Here is a 24,865-nt window from a genome sequence, read left to right on the forward strand (position 1 = left end):
ACTGGTTACATTTTCCACAGGAAATTATTTTATAAATCATCCTGGAAGTTTCGGCTTATTTGAATGCCTGAGGGTGAAGTGTGCTGTAACAATATGTAATGGGGTTTGAGAGGAATATGACATTAGTAATACCTGGGAGCTGCCAGAAGGGAAACAACACATTAAATATTGGAAATAAAAGATTTCTGAAACTGTTGTGGGCCTTTGCCCAGCCACCAGTTGATGTTGTGACCCCAGTCCTACCAAATGCTGAAGTAAAGGAAGCTCACTTTTAGGGAATGTGCATCTCCTAAGACTGTCCCAACAGGGAGATTTATTAGTTCTTGAGAACTAATATTAGAGCTAGTGACTAATTGGCAAGAGATGCTTAGCAAAGAAACAGTGGAAGGCAATAATCAGCTGCTTCTTAGTAAAAAGCTGCATCTCCAAAGGGCAAAATAACACTCTACTATAAAAATAGATAAAAATAGAACTTTTTTTTTCTAATAAACAGATTTCTGGTTAGGTAGATTTGGATGGATTTTTTTGGGGAATCATGCTTTAAGTGTTTTCACATACAATGTGATGGATTTTTAGCTCCTAGATATTAACTGCGTGGGAGTTAAATTTTTAAGAGCTTGTATTTATATAGTCTCTAGGCATTTCTTAAATTGTGAACAAGATATTTGTAACTCCTTTATTTAAAAAACCTTAGTGCCAGTAAACTAATTGCATCACTGTCTGCCTTCTCTCACAGTGCTTAGGCTGGTGTGCCAGGCTGCTATACACCATATCTTTTACTGTCACCCAGACTGAATAAACTCCTAAAGTTCCTAGGGACCATGGTGAATATGAAACTTTATCTCCTCCAAATACATACTACAAGCTGCATTTAGTGAGTTTCTCATTCAAATCTAATAGCTGTAATTAAGATAGAGTATTCTTTTGGTAAAAAAAAAATCCAAAGAGTGTGCATCCAGAAAGTTTGCAGCCTCTCAAATGTTCCAAAAAGAACAAAAAGGTTTTCTTTCAGTTTAGGCAACAAAATTACAGAATTTACATACAAAACCACATAATAATCTCTCCTTATTTCAGTCAGTCATGAAAGAAAGTTGATATTGTCATGACATTTAACAGATTGCTGCCTATAGACAGTGAGGTTTCAGCACAGCCTCTTTAAATGGTCACTCCCTGTCCTGCTGAGATGCTCAGGTGCTCTTCTAAAGCCTGGTGGCAGTTGTAAGCCATGCTGCCTGCCTGTATTAAAGAACAAAGAGAGAATAACAACCAGGATCTCTTTGGCCCAACAAGAGAAACAACCTTACCTGCCTGACTTGTCTTGGTTAGGACCCAAATGCTGTACCACAGCAAAAGTACCATTGAGACACACTTAGCTCTGCTCTACATCCAATAAATTGGGTAATTTACACTTGCTTTAATCTGGTATTGAGCTTGGCCCCTGAGCTAACAGTTTCAGGATATGGAATTTTCTCCCATGAGATTTAAATCATCTCAAAGCCTGAAAGTAGAAAGTATTTTTTTTTTTTTTTACACAGCACCTTCCTTCTTGTACTTTAAGGAAATTTTTTGGCATAGTGACAAATGTGTTGTATGTCTTAACCTTTTTCTTTCTTTTTCAGTACTTTCCACATAAGAATCTGAAGATGTTTCTGCCAGTCCAGCCTGTCTGAATTTCAGGCACTCCAGGGGCTTTTGTCCTCTAATGAGAGCTTCTTAGAACTCAGCAGAAAGTACTGAAATAATTCTGGTCCACAAAGAGACAGAAGCATCATGTGATCTACAGGATATTTGGAACAGACACATTTTTATCTTCACTGCTGGCCATGCTCTCTGGCAAAGATGGTTGATTGTTGGATTGTGGTTTTTCTTTTTTTCCCCCCTTTTTTTAACAGTCATAATCAGAATATTATTAAAGGTATTTCCACATAGTTTTTATATTTATGAATATTTAATATTGTTCTTAAAAGTTAAATATTGAGAGAAGAGAAATATTAGCTTTGGTGTGTTTTCCAAGAGTATTTGAAAGAAAGCACGGGCCTTAAATAATGAGATGCCTCTATCACTGTGTACAGTTGGGATCTTGCCTAGAAAATACCTGAGGTGAAAGAACTGCACTCAAGATCAAGCTCCCAGGGTTGAAGACAACCACAGCCCAGGTTTGCCTTTCAGCCACTGAAATGGCAGCTGCTGGCTTTGGTGCTTACCTTCAACCAATATTTCATGGATTGTTGTGTCCTTATAAAACTTGAAATATTTGCCTTTTATATATGATAACTGCATATATGATTAATTTCTTCTCAAGATAAATGTTAAAACTGTGTCTTTATTCTCAAAGGGGCTCCTGCATTTTACTCATTCTATGGGCTGATAATGTTGAATGGAGGAACATGGTCACCTGTAACTCCTGAAGAATTTGAAGAAGCACAGATCTACTATTAAGGACATGAAAAGATATTTTCTTTCTAAACAAGCTATGCAATCTCTCCCATAAAATGCATAAATGCAGTTCTATGTTCTTCTTTCCCCTCCAGCTGGAAATCAGCTAGACCTTTTTGGGTTTGTTTTTTTTTTTACTTCCAGTATTGTTTAAGTACTGGGGCCTGAAGACAATCATATGTATATTAATTACTGTTCTAACAGTTAATAGAAGGGCTCTGTCATTTACATGGCTTCTGTATCAAAGTCATCACAATTAAAACTTTTGAAGCCTTCTGTTGTGCTTTGAGAATTTTTAGGTTGACCACATACTAATTTCCTTTCTGATCATTATTCCAAGTACTATAAAGTTAAATCTTTCAAAAGATGAAATGTGTTATATAGAAAACTGTTAAAGTAGAGAACCTAACCTGTTTATCATTTCTGTAGGGATGGTGATGCTTATCTACCTCAGAAACTCTTCTGTGTGGTGAGCTTGCAGGGTAGCTTGCTGTTCAGATTTACACATTATGAAAAAAGAAGTATTTCTCTAGCTGTATGTGTGTACATGAAAAGTTTCAGTGGAAATTTTGGATATTCAAGGTATACAGCTACACAGGACAGATGTGTCTAAGATTGCACAGAGAAAATGACACTTGTATGTTAGTAATAACATGTATTTTTAATAGATATCTTAGAGTTATCATGTTCAATGATGCTTATAGCATTTTAATGCTTCCTCCTACTGATTTCTGTTTAGATAAAGGAATTAAAATGTGAATTCCCTTACCAAAGTTAAAATTAACAGAAATTAATCCTCATATTCAGTTCTGATTGAATACAAAGATTCAAGCCTGGTTTTGATTTTGAGCAGATTAAGTTAAGTATATTGGCTGATTCAAACTATTTGCAAGACTGGCATTAAGAGAGATTATGTTAAAGTTCCTGCCTATTAATTGAAGTACCTGCCTAATTTTTTACAAATTTATTTCAAGAGAGACATTTCATCTTGGAAGCCTCGTGAGGTGTGTAGGAGGATATGATTAGGATGTATTGTTAAAATACCAGGTTGCAAGATTCAGGATCAGATTATCCAAACAAAAAGGACCCAGTGCTGATGATGCAGGTCAGTTCCTCTTGGCATCACATTCTTCTGTGTGTTAAGATTGTTATTCGCTAAAATTCCTGTTTTCCTGACACTGTGTCATTCTTGGGTTATATCATACTCCCCTCTTCAAGGACGAGTGGCCTGGGATGTGCTCAGTGTGCTGTTTCCCTGGGCCCTCCCTGACCTACATGTTACAAAGCCCTCAGGAGACCCTTGAGCTTGCAGCCAGATGTTTGACCTTGGAGTCATCCATCTGAGCTGAGAAACAGAGAAAAAGAAATTAGAAGCACATTGTGGAGAAATATTCTTGTCCATAGAGACAAGTTTTTGCAAAATCCTGCAGATATAAATGTGTGCAGCTGTCCTAACCACCTTTATTTTTCTGACTTACTTTCATGTTCCGTAACAAAAACCAGAGCAGCACTGTGTGCCCCTGGTGTTTTAGAGAGAACCGTGCATTCAATCCTTCAGCACTGCCTAGTGGTGGGTGAGTATTTCCAGCACCTGATGGCAAAGGTGAGGGATAGATTTCTGAAGAGCTTTGCAGTACTTGTGCTTCCACAGTTGTCTGTAGCTGGATGTCTTTCTACTGGCAGTTTTCTTACAGCAAGCCTGTTGAGTGAGTAGTTCAGTGTGATGCAAATTTAATCCTGTCACGAGATACCAAACATACTGGCCTTTGGAAATTGTATTACTGACACAATCTAAAAGATTCTCCAGCAAGTGTTTCTTCAACCAGCATTACTCTAAAAGAACTATCAGGCCATGTGGAAATAAACAATAAGAGGTTTAGTTTTAAAACTGTTTTGGATTTGGCCCAAAAAGAAGAGGACATACATTTTGATTTGCAGAAAAGTGTTTAATATAAACAGACATTACTGTATTCCTTCAAAACTTGACAAAGAAAAATTAAAATCATTACCTAAAGCCTCTATGTCTTGGTTTGAAAAAGAGAGATGTCTGCTAAGGAAGACACAAACCTCCCTTGAAATAAATAAAAATGTAAACCACCCCCGTCCCCTTCAAAATATCATAATCTAGAAATCAAGGTGCTCTCAGACATGATATGGGAAAAGGAATAACAGTTCTTTACTAAAGAAGAAAGAAGTTAAAAATGCAGTAGTACAAAAAAAGAAGACCAAGAAAAACCAAAATCAAACAAACAAACAAAAACCAGCACCAACAAAAAAAAGCAACCCCCTAACAGAGACAGAATACAACATGACACACTGCTGGTCAGGGTGTTGGTAGTAATCCTTCTGGAGTGACAGATGTGGTTCTGTTGAGGCAGTAATCCTGCAGAAGGGTGAAGTTTTTCTCTGAAGGTCCAGTGGTGGTGCAGATAGGTCTGGCATCTCCCCTGGGAATCCAGTGGAGAAAGGCACCTGTTCCAGGTGTCAATTATATCCAGGTAGGAATGCTTGGTTCCTCCCCCTGGGTGGAGCATCTCCCAATGGGATGCTGGAATTTTATCAGTCATGCAGTGAGACTCAATGGCCCCTTAGCAGAAGGTTTCTACCTGGAGGGAGAATGGGTTGTGGAAGAGATAAACAACACTGCCCCACCTGGTTTTAACAGCTGCTAATAGAATACACACTTCTGGTTACATCTTGCATTGCAATCCTAGACACTCTATCAAAACAGCTGTGTGTGTGATCTCTCATTTATATATAGCTAAAGCATCTTGGGGACAAAAAAAGAGTTCTGAAAGTCAATAAAACAGTATTAAAAAGTAAAAAAATAACTTGGTTATTTTAATTGATCATTGTTTTAAGGAAATAGTGTAAACCAAGATTTGCAACAGCCTGCAGGCCTGAAATCTGATTTGCATTACTTCCACATTAATCTCCAGTAACTGCTGACTTCAGTGGAAATAACTCATGTCTGTAATTGGATCTGTGTTGGGGAAAGTACTTGAGGTTTTGCTGCAGTTCTTTGTGCCCTCTCATGACCTTTTAATGTAATCTTAAAATGCTGAATGCTCTTTTCTTAACCTATAACCACACGCTCCTCTTTGTCAACAGGCTCACTGTTGGATTCTCTTGCAATTTCTTGCAGTCACAGAGGAATAGTCTACTTTCCTTGTCTCCCCAGAGCTAATTTTTATCTCCTCGTGCTTGCTAGAGGCACTTATAATAAAACCTCACAAGATGACACCATACTACCACAGGAAGTCATAACTTCATAACTTCATTTAACAGTTTAAATGTCCCTGAAATACAGAATACTCTACAGAATCTATGATGCCACAAACAAAAACATGAAACTGGGTTAATTACTGATTTTGAAACTGTAAATAATTACAGAGAAAGTTTTGTATTTCTCAACAGGATATCAATAAAAATGAGTTTTAATAAAAAACTCCCTGAAAATTGACATGTACATTAAAAATTAAAAAGGGATTTTCTTGCTGAAACTGCAAAAACTCATATTCTAGACACTTGAATAGGTCAAGATTATATTCTAAAATAATAATATAACATAGAGTTTTTGTTGTGGATGGAAAATATTATGCTCTCAGAATCCCCAGTAAATCAGTTTGGGCTGAAATAACAGCAAGATTAAGAAGAGTTTATAATGTTATTGCACAATACACCTCGTCTGGGACAGATAATGGAGTGAAATTTGATGAGGAAGACATTAAATATAATAAAATTATAATTGTTCATGTCCTTAGGAAGATGTGTGTCTGAGACAGAAGTACAGAACACATGAACAGTTGTTCAGTTGTTCTCTTTTGTCTGACATTTTGTAGTTTTGGGTGTCTTGTAGAGATGTTAGTGTCACTGACTGACTATCACATTCTCTTTGGCAGGGAAATAGAGGAGACTGTTCTTGGTAGAATTGAAAGAGCATCAGCATTTCAGATAACAGCGTCTTTACTTAAATATTAAGTTCTGTCATTTTTGTCTGTAAGACATTTTACAATCTGAACTCCAAATGAAATTCCCCACTGCCCTTTCTGCCTCATATTGGCAAGGGCAGTGAGGAGCCCAGGTGTGCCAGCCTTGGGTGCTCTGCAGTTGCAATGCAGGTGAGTCCTTCCCTCTGCTCTTTCCCAGTAAGGAACTGCTCAGAGCCAGATGTTTTCATGCACAAAGCCCTGATGGCCACTGTACCCATTCTGCAGGTACAAGCTCCATGGTGCTGGTTGCCTGCTCACAAGCCCTGCAGCACAAGGCACCATGTGTATCCTGCTCTCCAGTTCCTGCACAGGCAGCTCGGGGCTGGATGTGCCTGCAAATTTAGGGCCGAGTGGTTTAACTCTATTGAAGAGGGTTGTAGGCACCAGGCCAGCCTCCTCCTTTCTAACTGTAACTTTTCTCCACTGAAGTCAGTGGATGTGGCAGACTGCCAGGAGCAAGACAACACATTGCTGTGGGCCTAATCACAGTTTGGGCAATTCAGTAGGGATCAAGCTTGCCCTGTGCTCTGCACACTGACTGACAAACTCTGGGAATTGATAGCTGCTGGTTGAAGGGGTGGTAATTGAAGACTTTGACCTGGTCTCTCATGTAGAGATCTGGGCAATCAGGTACAAGGGGCTCTGTTGACTTGAGGGATATGGTTTATATTTTAGTCTGGGAAAGTATTAATCTGTCCAGAAGTCAGATCCAGCTTTTTCATAGGCCTCTCATTCCCTTGGTTGTTATGGTAATGGGCTGCTCCTCACATCATCCTGGAGGCAGCACTTCACAGATAGTGAATTCATGCTGATCATTAATAACTTTTTATTAGCAATCTAATATTCAGAGTTACTTCAATGGCACTTAGAAATAAATTGATATTTACCAGATTTTCCCCCATCCCAGCTGAAATGAAACAATCTCCTACTTAGATATCTGCTTATAGAATCAGCGAATCACAGAAGGGGCTGAACAGACCCCTCAGGACCATTTAGTCCAGCTCTTGGCCCTGCACAGGATATGCCAAGAGTCACTCTAGGAGCTTGAGAGTGTGGTCCAAACTCTTCTTCAACTTTGTCTGGTTTGGTGCTGTCACCACTGTCATTGTGGACTAGTAGGCCCTGAGAGGAAAAAGAATACAGGTATTTCAACCAAAATGGTATTTTGGGTTTTCTGAAAATGATTTTTTTTTTTCCTTTGTACAGATAAAAAGTTCTGCATACAAAAAGCTGTAGATTCAGAAAGAATTCCCTCTAGAAGAAGTCTGAAACTGAAAGACTGTTACTGTTCTGCCTAAACAAATAAGTTAATTGATGTGTATATTTACTAAAATAAATTCAATTCCAGGAAATTCAGTGAGGCCTTTCATATGTTTAAAATGTTTCATCTCTTTTATGGCCATTTTAATGACTATTGTTTTTCTAATGTTAGAATCAAATATGATAAGGAAGTAAAGAAAAATTCCCTATAGTAATTTCATACATCCTCATAATGACAGTTGCATTAGAATGTGCATTCACAAATCCCTCTTACTACAAGTCTTTAAAATTTGGCTTTCTGCAGAATTTGTTTGCAAATATTCCTAGTGGAATGACTTATTCACATGTGACTAATTCTCAGCATTTTTTCCATTTCCAGTTATCTCTAACTGAAAAAGCAGAGGGAATAATTGATGTCCAGAGATGTGAATGTGTTTTGATGTATTTTCATTCCAAGAAACTCACCAAGTTAAACAGTGGGTTATTAATGCCATACACTCGGCCTGATTGGCTTAGAGGAGTTTTTTGTCACTGTGATAATTCTGTAGTAGGCAGAAATCCTTGGGTGCCAGATCTCCACAGAACTCCTACTCACCACAGTAGGCAGGATTCAGAAGAGGTCCTTAAATAATATTTTGCTTTTTTTGAGCATGGAATGCATAAACAAAAAATCAAAACCTGCAGATAATAAATGATTCTGTTTCTGAAGAAATACTAATATGCAGACAGAGATGGAAAACAGATTTACTGCAAGTATTTTTACTGTCTCATTATTTATGAGACAATATGTAAAATGGAAGAAAACATTACAACTTTGTATGACAGATAAGGAACTGTAGAGGAACTGTAATTACCTCTAGTATGTCCCTTTTATTTTGAAGAGCTTATTAAAGCAGGAATAGCTAATCTGAGAGTACTGGAAAATGCAAAAAAAAAACATTCTTTGCAATTTCATCTGTATCTGACAAATTTTGTTTGAAAGTCTAGGCTTTACTACACTAAACAAAGAACACTGGAGTTCTCATAAAGAACACAGGCATCAGAGTTCACACTCTATTTATATTTCCTGTAAATTGTACAGAACTCAGCTAACATTACCTCTTATTTGCTTGCTTGAAATGAGGACATTGTGTATACAAAAGAGGCTGCAGACTTCCCAGTAATGCCACTGCCCTTGGCATTATGAGTAAGCATTTGACAGAACAAATTCTGGTAAAGCCAGAGGATATACTTTAAACAATATCTTCATATTTTGACCAAACTCCTTCTGGGAAGAAACCAGCAGATTTGTTATATCAGTTTGAAAATACCAGTGTGCCCTTTGAAGATTCACTCTTATTTGTATCCTCAGCAGAGATGGGGTAGAACACTCAGTGTTTCTGCAGTTCCTCTGTTGTATTCTGGAGAATAACAATGCAGGGAGAATTGAGCCTGTTATCTGAGAAGAGCCTTGCAAAAACCTTGATTTGGTAAAATGAAACTGAGGAGGTTATGAATTCTGATGAAACACAGGAAGCTTGAGTCAGTGACCTGAATTTGGAACCCTACAAAACCTTCTACCTTTTCTTATGCTATTTAGCTAAGATATAAAGCAGGTGGAATTATTTAATTGATGTCTGATTCAATAATCTACAAATGTGATTCTTTGTGGCCTTTAATTCTTTTTATATTTCACTAAAAAAGGGGGAAATGAAGGGTATGCCAAAGGAAAGAAAGTCAGGGGTATTTCCCTGGATGTTTAATGATTTATTCTGCCCCCAAGCAGGATCTTCAATCACCTCCAAAACTGCTGAGACCAATTTCTCAACTTTTTTATCTTAGAAGGCCATTGTAGCAGTAAGAGGAAAAGACAATCCCAACAATAATTTTAAATCAAGATTCACAGGTGATTTCATTTTTGTGAATGGGATTTCCTTTATATTTAAGACTATCCCTCTTTTATATGTTTCTGATAATGGTGACACTGGAGTAATATTACTGGATGCCTGTATTTTCTGTTTTTTTCTTTTTTGAACTTATGAAAAAAATTATATCCTTTCTTTAATGATTTTTCTTAGCTTACAATAGAAGTTTGGGGGGTTTTTGTCAGCTGTGATTTATAATTCTCTGTGATGCATAGCAGGGATTTGCAATTTGTCTGGTTTGCAACTTTTATCTATGAGCATAATGAGCTGCTAAAAAGAATTTGTTTAAACAAAAAATATATATATATATTCAAATGCTAGTACCACTGAATGAAATTTTGGCCTGATGCTTCTTTCAATGCACATGGTAAGTGAAAGCAAATGAAGAGAGTAGAAATAGCTACATGTGCTTCTGGAATACTCCAACTACTTTTTGTGAGTAAACACATTTTTATTTTTTATGCAGAGTTATTTGCCTTGTCAGCCAAAAGTGCTAGAACAAAAATACTAGTTACATTTTAGGAGAGAAAACCACACCAGAATAAAAGGGAATTTCAATTACTTTCATGTTTGACAAGCTTTCTAGTCCTTTGGGAGTATAACAACTGTCTCACTTTGTAACATTGGCTTGCCTGTTGCATTATGCTTAGGAGTTATGTGCACACCAAAAGCTTCACTGACTCTGGTCTCTGGGCAGGAGGCAAATCTTGTGATACGCTATTTTTGTTTGTTTTCTAGACATTTTTAGCAACAGAAGATCATCTCTGCATCCTGGACATGAAAAGATGGAAGGAAAAAGCAGGTAAAAGTTATGTTTTCATTTATATTCACCAAAACAACTTAGAGATAAGTTGCTGTCATTTGCCAGTCCACATCTGGATCTCTTTGGAAAAAAAGGGCATAAATAAAATAAGGAACTTATTTCCCAATAAGCTTACACAAATCAGCTGGGAAATTAGGGGATTCTCCTGCTATGAGTGTAGTAAGGAAGCTAAACAGAAAACTAAAAAAGAGACATACTGAAAGCAAAAGTTTTGAGGATTTGGGATCCTGCGATTCTTTGATTTGCTGCAGGATATAATCACTGATAGCCAGCAGGAGTCATGGGCGCTCAGCACACAGAGAACAAGGCCACACTTTACTACACTGATGAATGTAACAGATCAAGGATAAGTGCTGGGTCACTTCAGCTTGTCTAAATTACTAAGATAAGAAAGCAGCAGCTTCTAAAGAGAATCAGTGTATCCCCTGTGTAAGTCATGCTCCTGCAAATGATACTTGCCAACAAAGAGCATAATGAATACTTAGTATTTGGGGAAGAAGAGACTGAGCAGTATATATGGAAGGAACATTATTGACCTGTTATTAAAGCAGGATCAACCCTTCTTACTGTCCACATTTACTAAAATAATCCTAAAAGAATATCTAGCCTTAATTTGCAATGTGTAATCTTTCAGTGGATCCCACTTATGTCATGTGAGTTGACTGGGGAGGTAACTTTCACACCTCATTTTCTATAATAATGCATGTTTTCCTGCTGGCAGAACACTGGTTATCTTCTCACTTGGCACATTCCTTGTCCAGAGGTGACAGCCACAGGGGAGGACTTGAAGAATGCTGCAGTTCCACGTGCCAACATCCAAGTAGAACCTGTGGACAACCATACCAAATATTCAGGTGCTTTATATCCTTTATACACTTTACCAGAGAATGAAAGCATTTTCTGGCTGATGAGACAGTTACTTTTTAATGAGAAATTCATTAAGGCATTTAGAAATGAAGACAGAGAAGCTCTGGAAAATCTAGGATTTCTGGGTAACTGGAACTTCCAAACTGTCAAAATTCAGTCAGATGCTATTTCATAAATAACATTATATTAACAAAAACACCATAGTGCATACCAGCTTCAACAATAATTTTGACAACAAACCTTCCTGGCTGTATTTAAGGGTGAAAATGAATGGCTGTATGTCATTTAACATGGAACAGTCTCATCCCATTTTTGGATGAATTTACCACATCAGACTGTTTTCTACATTAGTACCAAAGCTTTAGGCACGTTTAAAGGAAACACGCATATACTATGTTCCAAATATGTTACGCGGAGAAATGAAGTTACGAATGCCTCCCTGTGGTAGCCCGGTGTCTTCACAGTCAAGTTTCCTATTTTAGAAATTCCTTATTATTAACACCAGAAGTTCCCTAGAGCCCAAAACGTGCTAGACATTTCAGTGAAAAAAAAATGGAGTTTGGTCTGTAGCCATTCACAAGCCTTATCCCTGTAAAATACAGCTTTTTACCCACTGATGCGCCTGCATTTTCCATATATTTTTCCCACTCCTTCGGCTGCTGCTGCGATACTGGACAGGGGGATACGGCTCGGAACGGGAAACAAGAGAAGGGTTTTAACTTGATCATAGGCCAACGTGCGATTTGGAAAACTGTATTTGATTCGGTCAGAGAAGTTCTGGAGTCCCGGAGCACGAGAGCACGGGACGGGACGTGCGGAGCGAGGCAGGGCCTTCCCACGTCAGCAGAGGCCGATTTCCTGGGGCAGGGCCGCGCCCGAGGCGGGCCGGGGCTGCCAGCGGCGGCGGCAGAGCCGCGCTCGGGGGCCGCGCTGGGCGGGCGCGGTGCCGGCGGTGCCCGGGCACGCAGGGCGGGCTCGCACTACAAGTCCCGAGAGGCGGCGGGCCCGGACCGAGCCGCCCTCGCTCCCTGTGCGGGGCTGCGTCCGCGGCGGGCGAGGCGATGCCGGCGGCGGGCTCGGAGGGGGAGGAGGGTCCGGCCGGGGAGCAGGCCGGCCCCGGCGCTCCCAAGCTCTGCGGGTACCTGCAGAAGCTGTCGGGCAAGGGGCCCCTGCGCGGCTTCCGCAGCCGCTGGTTTGTGTTCGACCCCCGCCGCTGCTACCTCTACTACTTCAAGGGGCCGCAGGAGCCGCTGCCCCTCGGGCACCTGGACATCGCCTCCGCCTGCTTCAGCTACCACCAGCCCGAGGCCGGCGCGGCCGCCGCGGGGGACGAGCCCGCCGCCTTCGAGGTGCATGGCCCCGGGGGCGCCGTCACCGTTCTCAAGGTAGGCCCGGGCCGGGCGGGACCTCATCCCCATCCTCATCCTCATCCCCATCGCCGCTCCTGTCCGGGCCCCGTCCCCATCCCCGGTGCTGTCCTTGCACTCCTCCCTCGGTACCGGCCTGGCCAGCGGGGCTCCTCCGCCGCGTCCCTGCGCGCTTGTGTAGGAAGGAAGGTTCTGTTTCGCAAACGCCGCGGAGGTCGGCAGTACCGCGGTGTCTGTAAGTTGCGTCTTTTTCCTTTACGATTTCGTGTTTACAGTGCTCCTCTCTGGGGGAGGAAATACTTCTACTGAACGCGGGCTGAGCGGGTTCTTTGGAATCGTCTGGGCAGAAAAAAGATTTCCACAGAAATCTGATGGGTTGGAGTTTTGGAAGTTTGGAAGGAGTGGTCGGCTTTCAGTTTTGGAGTATTTATTTTGAAAAGATGATGCGTGGCAGGATTCTGTGTCTAGGCTGCTTTGGGAGGAAGGAAGAGGAGGGAGAATTGTTTCCTCGTAGTAGCAGGCGCTGCTTATCGCATTCCGTTCAAGGACTCAGATTTTCGTAGGACGAGAGGTAAATGTTTTGACTATTTAACATATCTTTCCTCTATTGTCATACCTAGAAAAAAAAAAAAAACCACAAACAAACAGGGAAACTATTTTGACTCAGTAAAGAAGAAATAAATTATTCTGAGTATCCATTACTTTTGAATTCTGTTAAGGCAGATTTGTGTCCTTCAAGGAACGTTCTTCTGCACAGAATGCAACTTTTCACTGAACTGTGTACTTTCTGAGCAACATTCTTAGTCTTAGAACATGATCCATTAAGTGTTAAACAGTAGATTTCCTATTGAATACTGGAAAATACCTTTTGCACACTTAGCAGTGGAGATTTGAGCAGTCATAATACCTGCTGGGACTGTGGAGTATGATTGTATCAAGCTCTTCAGCGTTCTGTTTTGATGAGTATAAATGTCAAAACACAGTTAACATGCTTTACTGGAGAATAAGACATTTATTTACCTAGAAAACTAATACAGTAATAATTTTAATGATATTTGCTTAGATAAAAGCAGTGTAATCAGTTGCATACAATCACATATAAAAACTGCTTCTGTATAGCTGTAAAAGATTTTACTGCTTTCAGTGAACCTGCCTTTATAGCCAAGTGTTTGTGTTATGGACATTAAAACTGCAGACTTGGTTTGAGCTTTGCTTCTCAATAGTTTGAGGGTGTTTGTGATTTTACAAGGAAATCTTCAGAAGAATTTTGTGTTGAGGGTGCTTTTTGTATAGGAGGGCTTTATTGAGAAACACAGGATTTGTGAGGGTTACAGTGTGAAATGCTGTCTGCCACTTGTATGATAAATAGTCTGTCAGAACTTTGGCAGCAGCCTTGGGTGTCTTCTGCAATCACAAAGACACAAATCATACTCAACACTGATAAACAAATGTAAGACATGGGGGGCTTCTTTTTCATACTTTCATTGGTATCTTTTGGTCTGTGATGTTACTACTCTGCCCATATTTTGTGTTAATTTTTTTCTGGTAGTCTCTAGGAAAGAACCTGCATAGATTGGAACTTTCTTCTTGTTTCCCTTTTGGGGATTGAGAAACGGTGGAAGTTAAGTCAAATTAATTTCTGCAATTAGCAGAAAAAGATAATTTTGTGTTGTGATGCCCTAAAGCAGCCAAGTGATTGTCCATAAAAATGCTGTTATGTTGTAGGTGTATTTTATAGTAAGAAAGGAGTTAATGAAAATCTTAGGGGATATTGCAGGACCAACTGGCATTTTGTGGCCATGTCATTCACCAAGGAATAAGGTTTTTGCAGCTGAAATTAATTTTCTTCTATCCAACATGGTAGTTCTCTAAGGCCTTTAAAATCCTTCAGCTAACTTAGGTATATGTAGGATTGCAAATTAATTCAAGATGGTAAACGAAAAAAACCCAAACAACCCAACCCCTCTCCCTCCCCCTCTAATCCAGCCTGTGTTAAAAACAAATGTGATGTAGTCTATCAGGAGAACATTACACACAGAGCACAAGGAATAAAATCAAGTCCATGTATTCTTCTGCCTGTTACTCACATGCTTTCTTTTCCTCAATTTGCTGCTTGTTCAAAATTTCCACATCTTGTGATCTGGCCTTTCCCATTCAGTGTAATAGACTGAGAAGAGCAATAAAAAATAAGCTGCTGGAATTTCAGATTGAAATGATGATGCTGTTGAGGAATGCATTATTTCTTATAATGCCTCAGTTTCTTGTTAGTGTAATGATTCCATCATGTGGATTGCTCAGCCTTTTGTCAGGTAATGGGAGTTGAGAACTCTGTGATATACCCTAGCTTTGTTTCCCAGATAAGAATTTTGTTAAAAAAATATATTTTACAGTCAATTTATTTGCCTTTACAACAAATAAAGCAAAGTGTTCATATTTTAGAACTCTACATAACCAACCTGCCACTTGTGTGATTGTGTTTTTTCTGTACATTTCCAATAAGTACAATAGAGCAGAAGAAGCCAAGTGTGTGAAAATCTTTTCCATTTAAATATATATAACAGATATCATCCCTTTAGGTAAAAGGGCACAGAAAATTGTGTACTTCTTGAATTATGGATAAATTATATTTGAGAATATTTTCATGGAAAGGTATGCAAATACTGATCCTGCAAATACATGCTATAACACAGAATGCTGCTAATACAGTCAAATGAACATTTGGCCATGTTTGCACACCAAGGCCTTGCATTAAGGGGGGAAATAATTAACATTATGAATATATATAAATGAACAAAGGCTGCATTTCTCATTTATTTTTAAAACAGTGTCTTATAGTGATACATTTTGCTTGCTTCAGAAAGAAAGGAACTCTGGCCAGTGATTCTGGACTGTGTCTGGTCACTTGTGTGGGTAACTTCTCTGTCAACAGTGGTGAATTGGGAAGGGAACAGAAATTGCACAGAGTTGTGAAAGAAAATAAATTTTCTGGGCTATTGGCCACATGTAAACATTCCAGACACTGCAGATTTCAGGGCCCTGATGCTTGAAAGTACTGGACTCCAAACTTGCTGAACTGAGAGTGGCTTAAGAACAATTGCTGTAATTTGTCAGTGATCTCAAAGGATGCAGCAGCGATCAGTGATGTTGAGCTTGAACATTTTGCCACAAGGCCTGACACAGCATAGGAGGGAGCTCAGCACTCAGGGTGGTTTGTTGTCTGAGCCCATGCTTTTTGCTGTAAACTTTGTTGGTTAGTGGTTGTAGTGCTTTAATTAAAAGTTGGGCTGCCCTCCAGAAGAAGCCATCTGGCTCCAAATTTGCTGTTTGAGCATAGCAGGAATAGTAAATCTTAAGAAATGCAAACTTTCTGGTGATGTTCCCTTTTTACAAAGTAACTTGAGGGAGAGTTTGTCTGTGTTCAGGAATGTAGCAAGGCTTTTCATGAGATTTCTCAAAATACGAGGTCTGCTTGTTCCATTTTTTCAGACATTGAATGTTTAATGTTGGTATATATGTTCCAGCAGTGAGTCCAGATAGAGGATGGCAGTGGATGGATGTTTTCCTCAAATAATTCTTCTGTTTGTGTCCTGTCTGCATCAGAGGGTGTGACAGTTCTACACCATTTTTAGTGGGAGAATATAGGGGAATATTTTAAATTAAATTATAGTAATTTTCCATTGTTTAAGTTGAAAACTATATGGTACTGTATGACTCTTCACTTAAGAGCATCTTTTGCTCCTACTGTTGCCTGTGAGTTTGCAGCAGTACACTTGGAGTAATTCCTTATTTCTCATCAGTTTGGGTGACATTCATGGTAGTTTTTCTTCTCACAGAAATGCATCCATTAAAATGTGACGACGTGGCTCTGCAGTAAGAAAGCACCTTAGCAATACTTTAGTAGCTGTAAGAATTTTTTGTGGTATTGATTGCTGCTCTGCCTAATTAAATGTTTTGACTCTCATGGTGGGCAGTAGCCAAATACTTGGAAAAGGCACGAGAAATGGGGCAAACATGGAAGTGCTCCTTTCTTTGACAGATAAAGTGAATTAAAAAATACATTTCCAAATTTATGCTCTTTATGATTAGGAGAAGACTTAAATATTCTGTATGTGGTTCTTGTTTTTATTTTATTTTGTTTTGTTTTGTTTTAAACAACCTATTTCAAACAACAGCTTGAATGATTAATTTTGCTTAAACAAAACTAATTTTAATAGAGATTTTTGTGTATTCTTTTAGTTATAAGTAACTGAGATGCCTCTAATAAACACAGCCAAAACTGTTCAAAGAAAGAGGAAGACTCCAGAAGAGGAGGACTGTGTATGGGAGGGAAGGAAGGCAGGGAGCAGCAGGAGGATGGACACTCAGTAATTCTTGGTTAGATTACTTAAAGCAGGGGCATGAGAACCTTGTACTGCTTTGCCTTGCCACTTTCTGCTGAAGGATGGGCACTGCCTGGCCCTGTGTGTAACAAAAATGTTGCCTGGGAGCTGAGGCTGTGCAGCTTAGCAGAGAACAACTGCAGCTGGGAGTTGAAAAGCAGCAAGGAGCAACTCCAATAAAATCGATTCGCTGTTCTCTGAAGGTGGTTGGTGAGATGGTAACAGGACAAATTGTGAGAAAGGTTCATTAAGTTCAAGAAGTCATGGGAAGAAGTTAATTGTAGGTATAACTTAGATTGACTGCAGGTGGATTGCCTCATTAGCTGTGTTCTGGTAGCAAAGACAACCATGTAAGTATTGTATCCTCTGTTGGTGGAAGCCTTTTGAATTCTTGGTGATTTTCTGTTGAAGCACAATAAAACATTGCTTTACATGGCCTGTGTGCAAGTTTCTCTAAAGGAAGTATCAGCTCTCAAATTTACCAGAAGTGAAGACTTGCCACTGGCTAAAGCTCTAAAGGAGTACTTTAGTGCTAGGAATAGAAGGGGGGACATTTACTCCTGGCAAGACGTGACTGTAGTCTCTAGACTTAAAAACCTGCTCCTCTGGTGGTCATTCCCAAGCTGTGGGGGTTGACATGTCCCAGAATTCTAAACTATTCTTTACCCCATGTATTTTTTTATGAGGGAAATGGTTTTCTCTGGTTTCCTGTGAGTAAGCAAGAAAGAATATATGAAGCTGATTTCCGTTTCAGATTAGAAGTATCTTGATTACATCTCTTTCTTACAAACTGACTTTGCAGTGTTCTCATGTATCACTTGTTTGTTTCACTGTTTGATTTATGAATGTTTATTTGGTTTATATATCTTGTACCTACCATGTGCATAATGTATTGAAAGGAGCTGGAGCAGCAGCTCCAGGAATAACTGAGGTTTTCTGCTTAATCTTGTTGGTGCTGAATGGTGCTTTGGAGCTATTTGCTGTGGGGTGTCATGGATGTTAAAGCTTATTAGGGGTACAAATAGCCAAAAGGTAAAATAAAAAATGATCTCATTGCTAAACTGAGATTGCAAATTGCTGAGCCAGAGAGAGCACCCTGGGGAAGCATCAGTTTTTATTTGCTGTGCTCTTTGTGCTTCTTCTTGTCATTAGCTGTTGTTGGGACTAAAATATAATGGCCAATGAATCTCCCATTTTGCTAGACCAGAAGTGTTCTCATGTGAGAAATGAAGACAATTCTGTGCCATTGTTGAGCTTTATGCAGCACTTACTGTATGTTTTTGTAAGGAAATGCGTGTTGGTTTTGCTTTCCATTCTTTTGCAGCTGTGCCTTGCACAGGTGCCGTCTTAAGTTGTGAGAAACAGAACAGAAAACTGTTTGACATTAGGTTGTCTTTAAAGAACAAACATAGTCATCTTTTCCAAGCTAATGTTATCATGCACTTTGGGAGAAGGTAGGAGAAAGGCTGGCCAAAAGATGAGTACTCCATGTACTAACAAGCCAAAGGAGTTAGGGGAGTGTCTTCTCATCAGTGTTATTTCTTTTGTTCCTGAACAGTCCACGTTACCAGGTCAGGTGTTTGTCCTAGACTGGCAGCTGAGGATGTATGTTGAAATAACAATAAGTCTTCCATGAGAGCACCTGCAATGTCATACAGCTTTACTTGTCTTTTCTTGTATTTGTACATTGTTATTTGACATGCTTTGAAATGACTTACAGCTCTGATTCAAGTTGTGTTTAAATTCTTCCTCACTGCCCATTCATATTTTTGACTGTAGTCTTGTAGGTTAGGCATTAATGTTGGATTTTGGTTTTTTTGTTGTTTTAAATATGATTTTTCTATAGAAGCTAGTTGGCTCATGGGATCTTATGTAGATGTAGTTATTAAAGTATGAGGCATCGCAATGCATTATTCATTTGTTGGTTTCTGCTGGTAAGAAAGCAAGTTAAAAGAAAATGGGAATCTTTCTGAGTATGTATGGAATTTTTTCCCATAATATAGATTTGTAGTTATATAGTCAAACAGTGCTTTGTATGTAAAATATAAGATGCTGCTGTATTTTCTAAAATTTGAGTGTAAACCTGAAGAAAAGGTTTCATTAGAAGTAAGACTACTTCTAATGAAAAATTCTGGCATGAGAATCATGGATGTGCATGTGAGCAAGAGGTGTACCTGGTGCATTACGGTTATTTCTTTTAAATCAGACTGATTTTAGAGTGATGATACCTTGGTGATCTGCTGATTATCTGTGTTGGGTTTATTATTGCACTTGGAATTACTGTGTTCATGTAGAGATCTCACAGTGCTCTGCTTCCATGTCCTGCAGGCTGCGACTCGGCAGGACATGACCTACTGGCTTCAGGAGCTGCAGCAGAAGAGGTGGGAATACTGCAACAACCTGGATGCAGCAAAACGGGACAGCCGGACTTCCCCCACACCCAGTGACTTTTCCAAAGGTCTTGTTGCCAAAGACAACCCTGGTACGTTGGAGACTTGAATGAAAACAGAAGGCATGGTTCTTTTCAGTGTCAGTTAATGAATACAAGGTGTTTCACTAGGTTAGAGAACTTTACTTAGTGTTAAGAGAGCTTTTTACATCTGTTTTTCAAGTAACCCTATGTAAACTTTGCATATTCTACGATTATTTAACATAAATGTAATTTTAAATGTGATTTCATATCCTCTACAAAATCTGTTGATTTCATGAAAAACAGATTTTTAGAAATGAAGTAAAATTGAGTAGTCTTATGACTAGGTTTCATTAAGCTTAGATTAGGTAAGTTGTCTTTTAGTGGCTGCAATATCTTAAAAAATTAATGGGAACAGGTATATTTTGCATTCTGAACGACCATACTTTGTTCCTGAAAAGGTAAGGTGTGGTGGATCTGACTGTGATAAAAATGCCCTGCCGTTCAAAACTGGAAGACAGTCTGCACTGATGTTACAAACTGAAATTCAGTCTCAGAAATGCCTTTAGGCAAGGAAAACAAAACTCTGCACTAGTGTCAGAGTTATAAAAATGTCTCTGCATTAAACAGAATTATGCTGCATTTTTTTGTTACATTGCACAGGCACTTACAAATTGTTTTATTCCTCAGTCCCTGCAGAAATGGATTCCTTGCTGTTTTCTTTTCTCCACGAGCAAGACAGAGTAAAATCCAGTTCTGTGCCAAGTTAGGCATTAGTTTGGCTCTCCTGGGTTTAAGCATAGTCTTGAGGTCAGACATGTGTCATCAACAGATGACATTTGGTTGATTCTACTTTGCTCCCACTGTAAACCCAGTGGTGTTGAGCTGTTCTTGTCACACCTTGTCCCATCCTGAGGTTCAGGTCCTGTTGCAGTGTTGTCCCCTAACCCAGTTTGCTGCACTCCTTTGAGAGAATGTACTGCTTGTGGCTACTTGCTCAACACAGCTGGACTCAACATGTGTAGGGTCTGCAGGCAGCAGCAATCAGCCTCTTCTCCAGATCAGTTTTTTGGCCAGTGTAGTTTACAGAAGTGGTTTACTGTAGGGACAGGTGAGTGGCAGAATTAGCCCAAGAGAATTGCTGGGAATGCCAAGTGGGATAGTTCACAACCCCTTTCTTGGCAGCAGCCAGTCTGGGTAGCTGCTTGTCAAACAACGTGCTCCAGAGCACAAGTATTGGTGGGAAAAAACCTAAGTGTTGCAAAAGGGAACAGGCTTTGGCTCTTTCAGCCCTTTGTCTTTCTGCCTTCAGCTTTTTGTTCTCCGCTGCACAGACTCCCTTTTTTTGTTGTGTTTGACTGACCCTGTGCTGAGTAGATTGAGTTCAAATGTTGGCTAGAAATGAGGAGTTTTTAATTTCTGCTAGATTGATGAGTGGAATGTGTTCAGTGTGCAATCAGGTGATTGCACAGCTGGTGGACAGGAGGGAACAAGGCACAGCGACTGAATACAGGAAGGCAGAGTAAAGCAGCAGACAGGCTTGCCCTCTTGGCAGCAGTGTTTGATCACATCAACTCTAATATATAACTTGACCACAAGAATCTGTTCTTGTTTGTGCTGTTTCCCTCAGAGCTTGGGTAAAATGTCAAATGAACCTCTGTCACTGCAGTGTGTGCAGGTGCTGTTCCCTTATGCCTGTTTTGCATGACATCCAGTCATTTCATCACTGATCTGGTATTTTTCTGTGAGTCTTTGGAGACTTTCTGGATGAACCAGCTGAACCTCTTCATGGGATTAATTTTTTGTTTTTATTTTTTAATTTAAATTACTATTGTTGTTATATCCAGGACAAGGAATGTCAACATAAATGCATGGGCTGAATAGGCCCATCCCTTTCAGGGGCAGCCTGCAGTTAAACTGCATTATGTAGAATTTGGAGAATTTGCATCTGCAGTATCTCATTTTCTAGGACAAATCACAGTGATGACTCCTATTGCCAACTGAAGTACTTAAGTAGGGATTCCTTTTGGAGGAAATGCAAATAGCCAGAATGATTGATGCTCGTTCCTTCTTTTAAATCAAGTACTTCAAGAGTTTCTTCTAGAGTTACAGGATTCTGTAAGGCTCTGGTTTCATGTTGATGACTAAGATATGTCTTGTGGCTTGTTTTCTTTTTTTGATGAAGTGAATATGCATGCAATGATGTGCTTCATACCACAGCACAGAAATTGATTTATTTTGCTAGTGCTGAGTACAGATGCTATCACTAATGTTTTAAATGAGGAAGTAGTCTCTCTTCTGTCCAAACCCAGAACTGCTTACTGCAGCCTTCCCTGTCCTCCCCTATTCTCTGCCCTCCCAGTCCTGAAATCTGGACTACCTGGGGCATACATGGAGCTAGATACTGCTTTGTGGATCAGCCTTGAAAGGTTTTTAAGAACATTCAATGTAGTGAAAAATACTTCAAAGTATTTTTCATAGTGGGACATGAGAAAGTTAATATTAACAAAAACTACACTGTAGGATTTGTTGTGCCTTACTACCATGAAAGTCAAATAAATTATTTATTCTTTATAGGATGTGGGATTATTATTTTTTCTTGAAATATATTGAATGTTAATGTAATTTCTATAATTTTGGTTCTTAATTTGCATTAATAAAACATGCAGTGCCATGCATTTATAAGACTGTTGTGTTTTGAAATAAGTTCCAAAACCAGATTTTTTTAATTTTTATTTTTTTTTACTTGGATGCTGCATGAGCATCCACATTCATTTGTTGTGCTGTGCAGTCCATGCCTCTAACCAAGCTCCTGGCTGGTGTGGGCAGGGGAAGATGTCCAGTGAGCAACTGCAGGGTGCCACATTCAGACAATTGGCATGTCTGGGAGGGGAAATGCATTTGTTGGGAATTCAGCTCTTGAGCAATTCCTTTACCTGGGCCATCCTCTAAAAGGACACTGCAGAATCAGACAAGTAGAAAATGCAACAAGCTGTAAGGGTAAAGGCAGAATGTTAGTATTCCATCTTGGCTTTGAGTATCCATAAGTTTTTGGTCTATGTGTTGTGGGTTGGGGTTTTTTTCCTTTTGGGATGTTTGGGTTTTGGGGTTTTTTTTTTGGGGGGGGGTTTGGTTTGGTTTGGTTTTTAATTATTATTTTGTAGATAAAACCTACTTACTATCTTCATCTTCATTAGACAGTAAATATGATCCCAGGTTTAGTTTTATCTAAGCCATTTTAGCTGAAATGTGTTCAGTTCAGACAGCCACAGTGCAAAAGAACTTGGAATTCCCTTTGGCTGATAAGACCCTGAAGCATCTGTTCATAAAAATCAAGGCAGTGTAACTTGTACCTCTGTTTGAAACATGACATGATACATTTCTGTGTCAGATACAATTTTCAAGGGTTTGAGAGATTCCTAGTATCAGTGCTCTTTAATACTTCATATTCTTTATCACAGAATGTTCTTTCTACTTCTAATCTTTGATACTTGATAAAAGTAACCTTCTGCTGAGTAATTTGAGGGTACAGTTTGCTTAAAGATGGTCCTGCTGCTGGTGCCAAGCAAATGTCAGAGCAAAGGCTGAAAGACTCATCAGTGCTAAAAGAGGGCATCATAATTTCCTAGGGTTTATTTAAGTCAGAGCCCATCCAATATGTTGCTTTCTAATATTAATGTTGAATCAAGTCTGAGAGTGTTGTCAAAAAATCTTGAATCCACTCCTGTACTTTCTTAATTATATCAAGAAGAATCTGAAAATTGCATTTGGGTTTGTTTAACTTGCCTTTTCAGAGGGTTTGTAGAAGGCTGTAAACTGCTCTATGCTTCTCTGTAGTTTTTGCTATTCATACTGTAAAACTAAAGTTTTGCTCTTCATACTGTATTCTGGATTTTTTACTCCCTCTGCCTGCTGGAAGGAGAAAGCAGCTCTCCAGACTAATGGAAACACTGAGGTAGCACAGCCATTGCAGGTTGTGCAGTCTGTGCTTGCCAGGGTGGTGTATTGGAGCCCTGGCTGGATGGCTGGGTCAGCTTGGCTCCTCTGGCCATTGTGAGCTGTGGCTCAGGGCTGGACTGGTTCCTGGAGCCTTTGGGAGCCCATGGGGTTTGTTGGGCTGTGCAGGGCTGTGCTGCAGCTCTGCATGGCCTGGCCATGGGCCCCCCACTTGCTCCAGTGCACAGGAGAGTTGGCTGGGATGGGTTGAGGAGGAGCTGCATTCAGGAATCCTCACTGGTGCAGGACATGTCCAGTGTCCTGCAGAGCTGTGCCAGCATTCTTGGATCTGGCAGTGCCCAGCCTGGACTGGCATTGGACTGCCTTTGGTTTGTAAAGCTCACTGACTTCAGCATCAGTATCACTTTTAGGATGGGTAACTTACAGGATGAAGCACACCTTGAAAGCTGCGTCAGCATTTTTGTGACACTCTTCTGGACCTAGTTCTGATGGGCTATTTTGCAAATTACTCACAAAATAATGCTTTGTGAGCATCACATGGGTTCTGTCTGTTATCAAAAGTATGTGGCTGTAGTGAGACCTCACTAAGAAGTTTGCTGTTTTTAAGGTTCATTTGAACTGAATGTTTTATAAAGTTATGTTGCAATTTAAAGTAAAACCTGAACAATGTCACTAGCAGACTTAGTATATGACTGTATATATAGCTACATAATAGCCAGTATTCTTTTACTTATTGAAGGTTATGCTTACTTTTTTCTTTCTACCTTTTCTTCTTTTTTTCTTTTTTTAATTTTTTTTTTCTTTTTTTCTTTTAATATAGATTTGAGTATCCTAAGTCAAAATGCTTCAGCAGAGAGAGCCAGAAATATTCTAGCTGTGGAAACTTCTCCTACAGATCTGGTGGGGGAGCAAGCAGCTTCCCAGCCTGCACCAGTCCAAGCAAGTGCCATCAATTTCTCACTTAAACAATGGAGTACTGAGATCAAGTAAGTTGTGAACCTGGGAGAAAGAGTTACCATGCACAACTGGCAGTTTCCTGGTCAAGGCTATTTCCTACATCATTATCTAGTCTGTGGATCTTCTTAGAATGATGGGGTGGATTTATTGGTTGTATTGTATCTCTTCAAGTAAACTGTTTCTTTACTCTGTTTACTGTTTGAAGGTCTAAGGGAATGTTATTGCATAGCATTACTGATACCTGAAAGGGAGACTCAAGTCTTGTACAGCACTTTCAGTGATGGCTTTGCTCTCTGAACCCCAGCAATTGTTGAGGCTGAGTTGTATTCTCAGCTTTTTCATGGAGCTGCCAATTCCCAGCATTATAGCAGTCACAGTACTCAGTGCATAGGAACCATTTTCAGTGATGAAAATCAAACCAGTATAAATCCTTATGTTTTGTTTTCTTCTTAAAAGAATTGAAAGCACAGGGCACAGATTTGAAGTGGATCAAACTTGAATTTCAGAGCAAAA

At 39.6% G+C, this 24,865-nt stretch overlaps 2 protein-coding genes and 1 long non-coding RNA gene across 9 annotated transcripts in view; 2 read left to right on the plus strand and 1 right to left on the minus strand.

Moving 5' to 3' along the window:
• CIB2 (calcium and integrin binding family member 2) overlaps window positions 1-2,712 on the plus strand; it is a 35,855-nt gene extending 33,143 nt beyond the window's left edge. For 2 of the 3 annotated variants that reach the window (XM_015638605.3, XM_015638604.3), the window contains exon 6: window positions 1,620-2,712. In XM_015638605.3, the coding sequence (XP_015494091.1) occupies window positions 1,620-1,641 (22 nt within the window). In that variant the 3' untranslated portion in view covers window positions 1,642-2,712. The remainder of the gene's footprint in view (window positions 1-1,619) is intronic. The other variant, XR_004498854.1, reaches the window with a different exon arrangement.
• Window positions 2,713-10,028: 7,316 nt separating this feature from the next.
• LOC107209231 lies at window positions 10,029-12,184 on the minus strand. 2 transcript variants are annotated; one of them, XR_004498856.1, is made up of 2 exons: window positions 11,897-12,184; window positions 10,029-11,242 (listed from the first exon to the last, which is right to left on the minus strand). It is a non-coding gene; the product is annotated as an uncharacterized LOC107209231 (long non-coding RNA). The 2 variants fall into 2 exon arrangements; XR_004498855.1 differs by having other exon boundaries at window positions 11,893-12,182.
• A 69-nt stretch (window positions 12,185-12,253) lies between these two features.
• Window positions 12,254-24,865, plus strand: part of TBC1D2B (TBC1 domain family member 2B) — a 31,634-nt gene continuing 19,022 nt past the window's right edge. For 3 of the 4 annotated variants that reach the window (XM_015638593.3, XM_015638594.3, XM_015638595.3), the window contains exons 1-3: window positions 12,254-12,667; window positions 19,357-19,510; window positions 24,216-24,381. In XM_015638593.3, the coding sequence (XP_015494079.1) occupies window positions 12,344-12,667; window positions 19,357-19,510; window positions 24,216-24,381 (644 nt within the window). In that variant the 5' untranslated portion in view covers window positions 12,254-12,343. Of the gene's footprint in view, window positions 12,668-17,147; window positions 17,379-19,356; window positions 19,511-24,215; window positions 24,382-24,865 lie in introns of those variants that run through there. The other variant, XM_015638597.3, reaches the window with a different exon arrangement.

Source organism: Parus major, chromosome 10, assembly GCF_001522545.3.
Source record: "Parus major isolate Abel chromosome 10, Parus_major1.1, whole genome shotgun sequence".
In the NCBI taxonomy this organism is placed as follows: Eukaryota; Metazoa; Chordata; class Aves; order Passeriformes; family Paridae; genus Parus; species Parus major.